We start from the raw sequence: 12,365 nt of genomic DNA on the forward strand, positions 1-12,365 counted from the left end.
TGACTCAGTCCTAAGGAAACCTTACTTTGAGTTACAAAATAAATATGCAGAAAGATCATTATACTTCCAGACTAAAATTTACAAGAGTGAAAACATGAGGCAAATAATTTCTTCCAAAGAAATGTGACTTCTTGCTTTTCCCTGCAGCTTTAAGCACTTGAAATTCATCTGCTTCTATCAGGAGAAACAAGATAAGCTCTGTAGTCTGACACTATGTTTGGGACAGCAGGGTCTGTAGGATGCTTGTCATTACTCTATTGCCTCACATAGTTTGCACTCATTATCAGGTCAAGTGGTGACGTCGGAGCTGCCAAGAAACCGCTGAGTGTGCACTTCTCTCCCATAAATGAACATGTTCAACTCAGATTGCACTCATCCAGCTAATGGGGAGATTCGTGCTCTAAGAAGGGATTTCTCTTCCGTGCTGTTACACCTAGGGCTCTCCCTCACTAACTCATGACTGCATCCACAAGGCTGCCTGCTTTTCCTCTTTAGTTTTTAGGTAAAACAGACACTTCAATCACACACTGAGTTCTCTCTGAGCTCAAATGCTGAGCTTTATAGTATTTGAATTATCCCTCTCAACCGACTGATTCCATCCATCTGAAAATAAACTACAATATGAAAAAAAAAATCTGTACAAGCTCTGTTCTTTTCCCATTTTGCACGCAGACGGGTTAATTTTCTGGTAGGCTGCCTTCCTACCTGAATCAGAATGATACTGCAAAAGAGGTGGCTTTCAGGCCCCCTTTTGGGTAGCTGAGACAAAAGGTTGTATCTGTGTCCATTCAACTCAAGCAGAGTTTTGGCAAAGTAACACTTCTTCCTGCCATAGTTTGGGATTCTATGAGTAGCAATGGCTGCTGCAGAAGACCCACTACTCTACAGAAACAAGTTAGAAGAGCATTCAGATATGACTAGCAGCCCAGCCAACTCCTTGATCATAAAAGCTAACAGCTCCTTCCAGACCCTTGTCTTCTACCAGTATTCCCTTCCCATCTCATCTCCTCACTTCCACTACCAAGTGCCAAAAAACAAGATGCACAAGGCTCTACATGCCCCTGACATGCTTCAGTTGTTACCTAGGTAATAAACAAAGGCACTGCCATGCCCAACACTTTATGTTTTCACTGTAAACCCTAATGGGCTTCTAGGAATATCTTTCCACCTGAACCTATACTTGCCCAACTACTTCTACAACAATTTCTAGGTAAAGCCCTGAAGGGACCATAGGAAGTATACTTACCAAGGAAAACTGAGAAAAAGCAAAAACAAATATGGGCAAATAGATGGGAGGGACCTAAGAGTTTGAATGTGACATGTGAAAGCTTCATAAGCAGGGACCTCTTGGGAGAATTTCAAAGTATTTTTGCAACAAGTTTTAAATTTCCTTATACACATGCACAAAGCCAGGAGGGCGGGGGTGAAAGCAGGGAGTTTTAGGAAGCCAACTTTTGTCTGTTCCACTTCCAGCCCTGCCAAGTCTGAGAAAGTGGGGAGGGTGCCTCTCACATTCTGGATGGGATTTCAGGAAGTTAGTGATCTCCCTCTTGTGATGGAAGATTTTGGTGTAAGCTTTTTTTTTTTAATGAGATCATCCAAGCACTCCATCCATGTTGCATGAGCACTCATGTTCTATGTATTGGTGCTCCTGTTATATGCATGTTTTATGCACACACCATCGAGCCCGCCCCCTTGTTTTTCCCACGTGCACTGAGGGTTTTATCACATCGGCTAAATGAAATAAAAAAGCAAGGATCTGACAGGCAATGGGAAGGGGACCCAGGACTCCAGTCCAGAGAGTCAGCATGGGCTTTGTGCTCTAGGTGCAGGAGAGAGAAGGATGTTAAAAGTGTGCAAGGGTCACACTAGGAACGGGGAGGGGACCCAGGACTCCAGTCAGGGTCAGCATGGGCTCTGTGTTCTAGGTACAGGAGAGAGAAGGACGTTAAAGTGTGCAAGGATCCCACAGGGAATGGGGAGGGGACCCAGGACTCCAGCTCAGAGAGTGGGCAGTAGAGGAGGATGTAAAGTGTGTGACGCCCCCCGGGTACTCACCGGGACCTCTGCAGCTGCTCAAAGGCGCCCACCTGCCCCGACTGCTCAAGACAGCAATAGTTCTGCGAGGTCTGTCTGGAGAAGGAGATGGGCAGGATTCCCTGAGTGAAGGAGTTGAGGCGACTCCGGCTGCCGCTCCCACCCCCCGGTGTCCCGGAGCCCAAGAAAGAGGCCGCCGGCACCTGCACCGGGGCAAAGGCGTCGTCTTCTTCCAACTCCTCCTCCCCTCCCTCCCCCGGCCCGTCACGCTGCTGCCGCAGCGGAGGCTGCTGGAGCGGAGGGGGAGGTGGCTGCCGGCTAGCCTGAGACTGTTCCCCCGACGCCCGGTCCACACTCAGGGGGCTCATGAGCCCCCGGGCACCCCCGCAGTGGGGCGCTGCTGCAGGGGGATAGCAGCCCAGCTGCTGCTGCAGCAGCGCACAGGCAGTCCCTCCAGCTGCCGCCGCCGCCGCCGCGGGCGGGTAGAAGCTGCCCTTGTCGGCGGCCGACAGCAGGCTGAGCCGAGCCCGGACTCCGCCGCCCGCGGCGCCGCCTGTCCCGGACCTGGCCGCCCCGCTCTCCTCGCCGCTGCCCCAGTCCTCGCTCTGCAGCGGGGGCCGCCCGTCCAGAGAGATGTTGGTGAGGAAGGAGAGGGCAGCCTGCCGGCGCCGCGGGTCCATGCGCTGCTTCCTGGGGGGCTCGGGCTGTTGCTGCTGCTGCTGCGGGGGCTGCCTCTGCTGCTGCTGCTGCCGCTGCCCCGCGCCCGTGCCGCTGCCCCGGGGGCTGGCGTCGGCGGCAGCGCCTCGGCCGCCGCCGCCGCTGCTGGTGCTCTTGCTGGTGTTGCTGCTGCTGCTGCTGCTACTACTGCTGGTGGTGGGGGTGGCGGTGGTGGCCGCTGCAGCCGCCGCCGCCATTGTCTCCGTTTTCAGCGATGCCCCGATATAACGAGGAGGCGCGGAAGGGCTAAGCTAGGGAAGGACGAGCGGGGCCGGCGGCAGCAGCAGCGGCGGCGGTGGCAGCGGCAGCAGCAGCAGCAGCGTGCGCGGCCGCAGCTACCGCGCTCCGGCCCCCCGCGTGGCATGGCATGCAAGCCTCCCTCTGCCCCGCTCTGGCCCTGGGTGCACCGAGGGGCGGGTGGGGGGCCCTCCTCCTGGGGACTTGCGGGTGCGCTTTTCCTCTCTCCCCTAGCCCTTCTTGTCCTCCTCCTCCTCTTCTCTCTCTCTCTCTCTTTCTCTCCTCTTTCTGCCTCCTCGCCTCGCTCCCTCTCTTCTTCCTTGGCCGATGTTATTAGTATTTATAGGTGCACTCGCCCTGCGCTAACGCTACGAAGCGCTCTTTGCAATAACACAGTATCACGTGTGGGAAATGAAACCTGGGAAGAAAACAAAGCTGCAGCCAGCGACCGGCTTGGGGGGGGGGGGGGGGGGGGAGGGAAGAGGAGGAGGAGAGATGGGAGGGGGGGCGGCTTGTCTGCGCAGGGGGCGGGAAGTTTGGACAGGCTCCTCTCTCCTCCCTCTGCCTCCTCTCCCTCTCTCTCTCTGTCTCTCTCTCTGTCTCTCTCTCTCTCTCTCTCTCTCTCTCTCTCTCTCTCTCTCTCTCTCACTCTCTCTGTCTCTGTCTCTCTCTCTGTCTCTTTCTCTCTTTGTCTCTGTCTCTCCCTCCCTTCCCCCTCTCCATCCCTGCTCCCTCAAACCCTCTCCCCCAGGTGAAAAAGAGCATTGGGTCGCAGCACAAAATGATCCAGGTGTGTTTGTCCAAGCATATATCTTAATTAGAGTTATGTGGAGCATGACAAAGTGTACCCATAAGTAAAAATCGCTCTCAGTGGTATGAGAGGATTGATGTTGGGTTAAGAGAATTGGTAAGTCATAGAATTAACTGTCAAAGATTCGTTTATGCTCCACTTTGCTACATCCTCCAAAGGGAGGGAAAAAAAACACACAAAAAATTTAGCAGTTAAATCTCTGAACTTTGACAGATAATGGTGGAAAGAGCACTGAATTTGAAGTCCAAATCTTTCCTGTATTGTATGTATCTGTGTGGCCTTGAGAAAGTAATTTCCCTAAATCCTTAGTCTTCCTCATCTATAAAATGAAAGGGTTGGTCTCTAAAGGCTCTTCCAGCTCTAAAAATTGTAAGCCTATAATTTACTTGTGGCAGCTAAGCATCCCTGACCCCCATTTAGGCAATTGAATCACACTCCCCCCACCCCCTTTTTATCTTATGATCTGTTTTCCCTGTTTGTGAAAGATTGGATAGTAGACTCGTGGAGGCCTTGGTAGATGGAGCTATTAGATAAGTTCGTATCTTAGAGATGCATAATACTCAAACCAAAGGCCTAGTTCATTTGTAAATCCCCATTGAATGAAAAATTATTATTTTTCATATCTTTGGAGCCAAGGCCCCTGGGACAGAATAATGCTTGGGGCCTCTTTATAGCCTACTAATGTTCTTTTCACCCTTCTTTAAGTATTGACATAAAATACCCTCTAATCCTTTCTGGAAACTGTCACCTCCCTCCTTAAGTGGCTATGGTTATGGAAATATATACCAGAGCTGGGACTTGAATCTGAGTCTCCTAACACCAAATCTATATTCCCTCTGTCTCTTTCTCAAAGCTCACTTTTACATAGTTGCTTTTCTCATAAAATTCTGTGAGATAGGTAGCCCAAGTATTATCATCTCCAATTTACAGAAGAAGAAACTGATTGAAAGGTGAAGTGAGTCGATCAGGGTCACAGTGTTGGTGTCAGAGGCAAAAGCCATAAGGCTACTTTTTGGTCACTGAAATAGGATTCATTCATTCAGTTCATTATTTTATGTTTCCTGACTTTAAGGTCCTTTGCTAGTCATAAACACCAGGGGAGGAATACAAGTGGCATAGAATCTAGTTCACGGCCTCTTGCACTTTTCTTATCCAATCTTGAGTGCTCTGTCTAAAGACAGCAAACTCCACCTGCCAGGGACATCATTCAGAAGTTAGTCACCTGAAGAGGTGTGGTCATACTTTGGTATGATATGGATGACTTGCTTGTCAGCATAAGCTGACAAGTTTCTCAGGCTCACTGGGTTGAACTTTGTGACATCCAAGAAACCTCACTATGCTTTTCTTCGAAATAAAATGTTTTGAGATCAGGGATTAAATTTAATGGAAGGCTTAAACTGAGCCCTGCAGCTAATCGGTCACTTTACATGGAAATTCCACTCCATTTCAGGTTCAGGAAAGTAAACTGAGTATTGAAGAAGGAATATACCACCAGTCCTGAAACCGGTAGCCAACAAGGAGTGTGGCTTCAAGTTGCATTTGCCAAAGACAAACAGTACATTCCACATGGCACATCCAGGGTCAAGGGTTGTAGACAAAAAAAAGACAATGCGTTAAAAAAAAAATTTTTGCCAACTTTTTTATGCTTTAAAAAAACCAAAACAATATGGAAAGTGAAGTCTTTCCCTTGCTTAAACAGAGTAATTTAGCAGCCTGATCCCATGCACTGGTGACCGTGATCTGTGCAGTTTAGTTAGAAATTCAATTACTCTGCTTAAGTAACTACCTTGAAGATTTCAAGGTGCTTATTACAGCTAACTTAATTTACATGACCACTGGTCATCCAATGCAAGGTCACAGAATTACTAACTGAATGAGTTTAACTCTTCTGTTCATTAGCCTCAAGCTTGCCAGTTTCCATTTTTTATTTAAACATCTGTCTCATTTGTCCACACTTGGTAGGTACTTAAGCAGCCCCAAAGGATGTTTCTGGGGGTAGCAGAATAGAGGGAAAAGGCTCTTTTAGTTAAAAAAATAGCTGGGAGAAATTTTAAATACACCACTGTATTTGTCCTAAATTAAATTCTTCATTCATATCTCAGTTTGACATGTAAAATCTGAGTTCGGTTCCAAATTCAGTCAGTTCCATGATTCAGTCAACAAATGAACTAATTGAGTATCTGTCATATGCTATACCGCTGTCCAGGCTGTAGGGTCATTTTTTAAATGTACAAAAGGGTGGACCCTGGGATCTTAGACAATATCTGATTAGGTGCTCAAATTATTGATGTAGATTGTGAGTATGAGGAGTTCAGAAAAGAGAGACTTTCAGTAGTAGCTTGAACAGTAGGAAAAGGCAGTAGGGAGGTATAGTGCGGCTTGTGTTCAGAAGGATAATTAGGATTTAAATATGTATAGATCAGGGATTCTTAACCTTTGGGGGGTCATGAACCCCTTTGGCAGTCTGGTAAAGTCTATGGACTCCTCAGAATAACATTCTGAAATGCATAGAATGCAGAGTATTATAAAGGGAACTAATTATATTGAAATACATTATCAAAATATTTTAGAAAACAGGTTTACAGACTCCAGGTTAAGAACTTCTGGTTCAAAGGATGGGAAAAGACATTTTAGGAAGGCAAAATAGCATAGCCCTGGTGGGTTAATAGCAAAGAGAAATGTAACTTGAATGAAACTTCTAAAAACCTTTCTCCTAGCCCTTTTTTTTAGTTGTTGGAGGGGGGCTAGGCAATCAGGGTTAAGTGACTTGCCCAAGGTCACACAGCTGGTAAGTGTTATGTGCCTGAGGCTGGATTTGAACTCAGGTTCTCCTAACTCCAGGCCCATGCTCTATCCACTGTGCCACCTAGCTGCCCTGCCTTTTTCTTCTTCTTCTTCTTCTTTTTTTTTTTTAACAAACTTGTTTTCTGCACTGTACTACCCCTTGTGTCCATCCAAAGAAAACATTTCCATGATTTTGACTCACTTGACTGGCAGAATGGGGGGAGGGGAAGTGCAAAATTAATTGGCTTTCTTTTTTGACAAATAAGCAGTTTGCCATTTCCTTCTCCAGTACCAGATACAGACAGGCTAAATTGGAAGTAATCAGCAGAAAGAAAGCACTAGCACTGAGGGGGATTGGGAAAGGCTTCTCTTAGAGGCACTAAGAATGTGAATTGTCAGTGTTGGCCCAGATTAGCAGATAATTTTAAGTTGGGTTACATTAGACAGGTTCTTTGGCTATTATTGGTAGACCAGAAGCGTTTTATATCATTTCAGAGAAGTAGGAATGGAAAGGTTAGTCTAGACCATGGAATAGTAGAGCTAGAAGGTATCTGTTCCATCTTCTCGTTTTACCGATGACAAGGCCCTATTTGTTGATATGAAGTCTCGAGGCTGTTGAGGAGAAAAAGCCAGGACTAGAGACTGCCCTTCCTGACTTCCACTCAGTTTGCACTTAGTCCATACGGACAGTATCTTCTGCCACTCACCTCATCTAAATAGACCTAATTCCTTTAGGTTTCTAAGTTCTGTTGTAAAAAAGAAGCAAGAGATGGCACATTTTGGTGACTAAACAGTCTCTTAGTTGGGTATCACAAAATGATGGAGAAAGTTACCTGTCCAATCCCAAAATGCCTCAAGCTAAATAGGGAGACACCTGATACAGTTATCCCTTCTGCATCTCGGAGGTTAGGGAGATCTGGAGAATCTTTGTAAAAATTTTGGGCCATCCCTTTGTACCAGAGAAGTCTAAATTATTATGGTATTACAAGGTAGAATATATTGATATTATACAATGCTAATGAGAAGGGAATTTATAATTTTCATATTAATCGATGAGATATGTGTAATGAATATACTAATAATTTAGTTTTCTCAAGAGCTCTGGCTCCGGAGTCAGAGCTCACAATGCAGCTTGAACTGATTAATCAAAACTCTGACAATGCTCACCATCACTGGACCTTAAGTGAAGAGAATCAAAGATTGTAGAACCTGTTCCTATCCACAGAACTCTGGTTCTGTATGTTAGGGGAGGTGGTCACGACCCCCAAAGACTTGTCTCCAGAATTGTGTATTGTGGGACTTTCGGGTTTCTCGTGGGAAACCACTAAATGATTGTTTGTAACCCACCTTTCCTCCTTCCCCAGTTGTGATTTAAGTATATAACCTGTGCTAAGAGAACATTCCTCAATCTGAAAATTGATTAATTAAACTACTTGATTACTGGCGCTCCCATCCCTAGGACTGTTTTGTGGAGATCCGAGTGTTCTCAGTTTAGAGACTGGCTCAGTTAAAATCCTGTTAACACCATACCTATATTTTATGCATTTCTGAGTTTCTAAACTTTTTCTTTTTCATCTGTGGCTTCCACAAAACTCCTCCCAAATTCCCATTTAATTTCTTATGCCAACCCATATTATATTGAAACTGAGATGGGGAAAGTCGAGATGTAGAAGGGCTAACTGTACTAGTTTTTGGGGGGGAATGTCTGCCTCCCCCTGTGCTTTCACTCTGTGGAGAGTAGATTGCCAGAGGAAACAATGGAAGCAGCAATGAATGACTTCTGGCTCACATTTTCTTTTGGATGCCTGGTGTGAGAAAGTAGGGAGAGTGTTGCATTGGGGCCATTATTTGTTTAAGTCCTAAAGAGCCAAGATGCTCCTGAGGAACTGTGGAATGACAAGTGTTCTCTTTCACTGCCGACGATATTAAATACCCAGGGAAGACGTCAGACTTATACTTAACCTATTTCAAAGCCTCCCATGAAGTGTCAGCAGTTCAGTCATTACATTCGTGCCCAACTCTTTGTGACCCCCATGTGGGGTTTTCTTGACAAAGATACTAGAGTGGTTTGCCATTTCCTTATTCAGCTCATTTTTACAGATGAGGAAACCGAGGCACACGGGGTTAAGTGACTTGCCCAGGGTCACACAGCTAGTAAGTGTGTGGTGTCTGAAGCTGCATTTGAACTTGGGTCCTCCTGATTCCAGGGGTCAGCGCTCTATCCACTGCACCACCTGTCTGTGCTTCCCCAAATCCACCTGGAGTCCATCTGTAGAATTTTTAAGCAAAGAAAAATGAAATGACTTTATTTGTCATGGTATATTTAGCTTAAATTGTAATGACCTCCAGAAATATGTCTACCTTTAAAGAAATATTCAAAATTCATGCATTTCACGAAAAGAGAATTTTGAGAGGGAATTCTGTTGTGTCACAGGACCATAGCTTTAGACTTAGAAGGGGCTTCAGTAGTGGTCATCTAGTCCACCTACCCCCAACCCCCCTCTTATTTTTTACAAATGAGGAAACTGAGACCCAGAGAAGTTAAATTATTTGCTTAAGGTCAAACTGGTGGGAAGAGAACAAGTTCTCTCCTAATCCATCGCTCTTCACACCGTACCATATTTCCCCCTTCCTAAGTGTTTTCCTCTAAATAATATTTCACATCTATTTAACCATTTGGGAACAATTTCTGATAATTGAATAGGAGTGCAGCATGAACTGACCAAAAGCTGGAGAAAAGGTGTAGTGATGGTCAGGAGACCGAGGTGTGAGTCCTGACTAAGCCACTTATTAGCTGTGTGAGCTGCAATAGTCATTTTATGTTTCCTAATCAGGGAAATGAAGAGGTTGGACAGGCTGAATTCTGGGCGCTGTCCAGGGATGATTTTAAGTGGTTTTTAATCTGCTCTTCTGGCCCTTGTGCGCCCTCTGGTGGCAGCGCTAACATGTGATAAACCAGCCAGGGAAAGGAAGAGGGGCTCACAGAATGACAACATTCCCACCCTATGAATGCTTAGACTGTTTGCCAGCAGCCCTGGCCAGGGAAAATTTGGGAGGGCAACCATCACAACACATGCACATAAAAACAGTTTTTATGGAGCACATTTGTACCACTAAGAGCCAAGAGAAGCCAAAGGAAACCTTATGAAAAGTTGACTAAACCCCTCATGCATTTTAAAATCATGTTTCCTGATCTTTTGAGTCACGTCAAATAATAAAACTTTGAAAAAAATTTAAAAGCACATCTTGCAGCTGAGTCAAAGTTAAAAAAAACCCAACAATCTCGCATTAAATCTGTGTGGCAGATGAGATTCTGCATTTAGGAATGGGGAAATCTGGCTGGTGATGGCTACAGTTGCACACACACACACACACACACACACACACACACACACACACACATCTTTTCATAGAATCCCTCCATTTTTGGTGGCCTATAACTTCTGGGCTTTAAGGTTCACTAGTTTTAATGGTCCCGAGAGAGCAATGGGGGAGGTTTATGGGGAGTTTTATACGCTCATACAAGCGAAAGACTTCATAAAGGTTGAATGTTTACCCTATATCTATGGTTTAGCAAACTAGCCATGAGGTGATACTTTTTTTTTTCATTTTTTTAGCCACAGCAACTCATTAAGATTTGCCTACAGAGGTGTAGGGTTGTTGAGAGCTGTGTGGGTACAAGGTAGCCACACCCATGAGAGCCCAGACCCTTGACACTGCACAGTGACAATCAAGACCTCTCATAAACCTTAGAATTAAATAAAACAGGAAAGGATTTGGGCTGATCTTAACATCACTTAATAATAATAGCCTAGCATTTATAGAGATTGCTTTAAGGTTTGCAAAACTCTTTACAAATTCTATCTCATTTGAGGCTTACAATATTATCTCGTTTGAATCCTCATAACAACTCTGGGAGGTAGGTACTATTATCATCCCCATTTTAGAGATGAGAAAACTGAAGCAAAAAGAGGTCAAGTGACTTGCCCAGGGTCACACAGCTAGTAATCGTCTTTGGCTGAATTTGAACTTAAGTGTTCTAAGTGCTCTATCCATTGTACCACCTAACTGTCTCCTACTTGTTTTTGTTTTTGTTTTAATCATACCCAACTGCCTTTTGCCTGGAAAATGCTTTAAAATATACCTCATTGGGCAGGTAGGTGGCGTAGTGGAGAAAGCACCAGCCCTGGAGTTAGGAAGACCTGAGTTCAAATCCAGCCTCAGGCACTTGACACTTATTAACTGTGTGACCCTAGGCAAGTCACTTAATCCCAATTGCCTCACCAAAAAAAAATCTCATATGTGTATGTATATATATATACACACACATATATATAATGTGTATATATGTATGTATGTACATATATAAAATACATGTATGTAATGTGTATGTGTGTGTACATATATATGTATGTGTGTATGTATGTATACACACACACACACACACACACACACACACACACACACACACACACACACCCCTCATCTAACCATATGTTGCCCTTGGTAGTGAAGGAATGGAACCATGTTTTCTATGTTAGTCATAGGGGAAAATTTAGTTTACAATACACTTTACATGTATTATTTCATTTTCATCCTTGCAACAACCGCAAGTGATATTATTACCCTCATTTTACAGATGAGGAAACTGGCTGGGAGAGGTTGTCACTTGCTTTGGGTCCCATAGCAACTTGAAAAGCTTAGAAAAGCTTTCCCAGCTTTGAGGTACTCTCGGAGTCAGTACCTGGCTTAAAACCATAGCTCAAGAGCTCTGACCGAGAGGATTATTTGTACCAGCCAGCCAGAGAGCACACTGATTATGAGAACATGCGTATTGGAAACACATAAAGGAATCATTTGTGAAGAGACACATAAGAGGAACCCAGAGGACCAAGGCACACATGTAGGGTGCACATCAGTAACCTGTGTGACCAGATGACATCTGTGAAGGACAGCTCCCTGCTACAGAGTTGTCACTGTGCTCTGGTGATCTCATCCCACTATCTTCTGCTGGGCATTGCATCTTTTCTGTCTGTCACACCATGCTATCTTTGACTGGGCTTTACCTCTTCAGAGCTTCTGCTGAGAACAGAGAGCATTGTTGATTTACCTATTATATTTATCTACCTACCTACTACATTTTCTCTCTACCTGTCTACTGAGGTAGGATGACTAGGGGACCTCTCCCCATGAAGGGCAGGTGAAACTTTTAGTGCATTTGACCGCACCCATGCAAAGAACTTAAAAAAAAAAAGACAGAATATCTCAGTCTAGGATTAAGTCTATTCTTTTGATTGCACTGATTTTGGAGTATATAGACCCAGATAACTGCCTGAATTTGGGTTAGAAAATTATTTGTGATCGCTGTTATATCCTTGGCCCACAAAACTAATTTCTTGTGCTGTTTCCACAAAACCCTAACAGAGATTAGTCAATACTAAATAAAAATTTATTAAATGTCTACTGTGTACCAGACACTATGCTAAACACTGGAGATATAAATAAGAAAAAAGAAAGATGATCCTTGGAAGACAGACAGTCTAAGGGGGACAGGCAACACAGAAAAGGAAGGAGTGAAAAGGGAAGGGTGAGGGGGGTGCAGCAAAGGTACCCAACACAGCAGCATGGTGGAGAAAGGCAGAGATGTTCCAAAGTAGTGCAGCCTGGTGAGAAATGAGGGCATGTCCTGAGCTGAGTTCCCTCCTAAATTGGAGGTTTGGAAGATCGTGGCTCCATCCTTCAATCAGAGGGGTAGAGGGTGGGGATGAGGTGAAATACC

At 44.8% G+C, this 12,365-nt stretch overlaps 1 protein-coding gene across 3 annotated transcripts in view; it reads right to left on the reverse strand.

Moving 5' to 3' along the window:
* The window catches only part of CABLES1 (Cdk5 and Abl enzyme substrate 1), a 151,887-nt gene extending 148,477 nt beyond the window's left edge, over positions 1–3,410 (reverse strand). The window contains exon 1 of one of the 3 annotated variants that reach the window (XR_013486232.1): positions 2,059–3,410. Coding sequence is in view for 2 of the 3 variants with exons in the window: in XM_020968751.2 (XP_020824410.1) it covers positions 2,059–2,951 (893 nt within the window). In the remaining variant the exon portion in view is untranslated. The remainder of the gene's footprint in view (positions 1–2,058) is intronic. The other 2 variants (XM_020968751.2, XM_020968750.2) reach the window with 2 other exon arrangements.
* Positions 3,411–12,365: the final 8,955 nt, after the last annotated feature.

The sequence above is a fragment of the Phascolarctos cinereus genome, unplaced genomic scaffold (assembly GCF_003287225.1).
Source record: "Phascolarctos cinereus isolate Bilbo 61053 unplaced genomic scaffold, phaCin_HiC Scaffold_4;HRSCAF=312, whole genome shotgun sequence".
In the NCBI taxonomy this organism is placed as follows: domain Eukaryota; kingdom Metazoa; phylum Chordata; class Mammalia; order Diprotodontia; family Phascolarctidae; genus Phascolarctos; species Phascolarctos cinereus.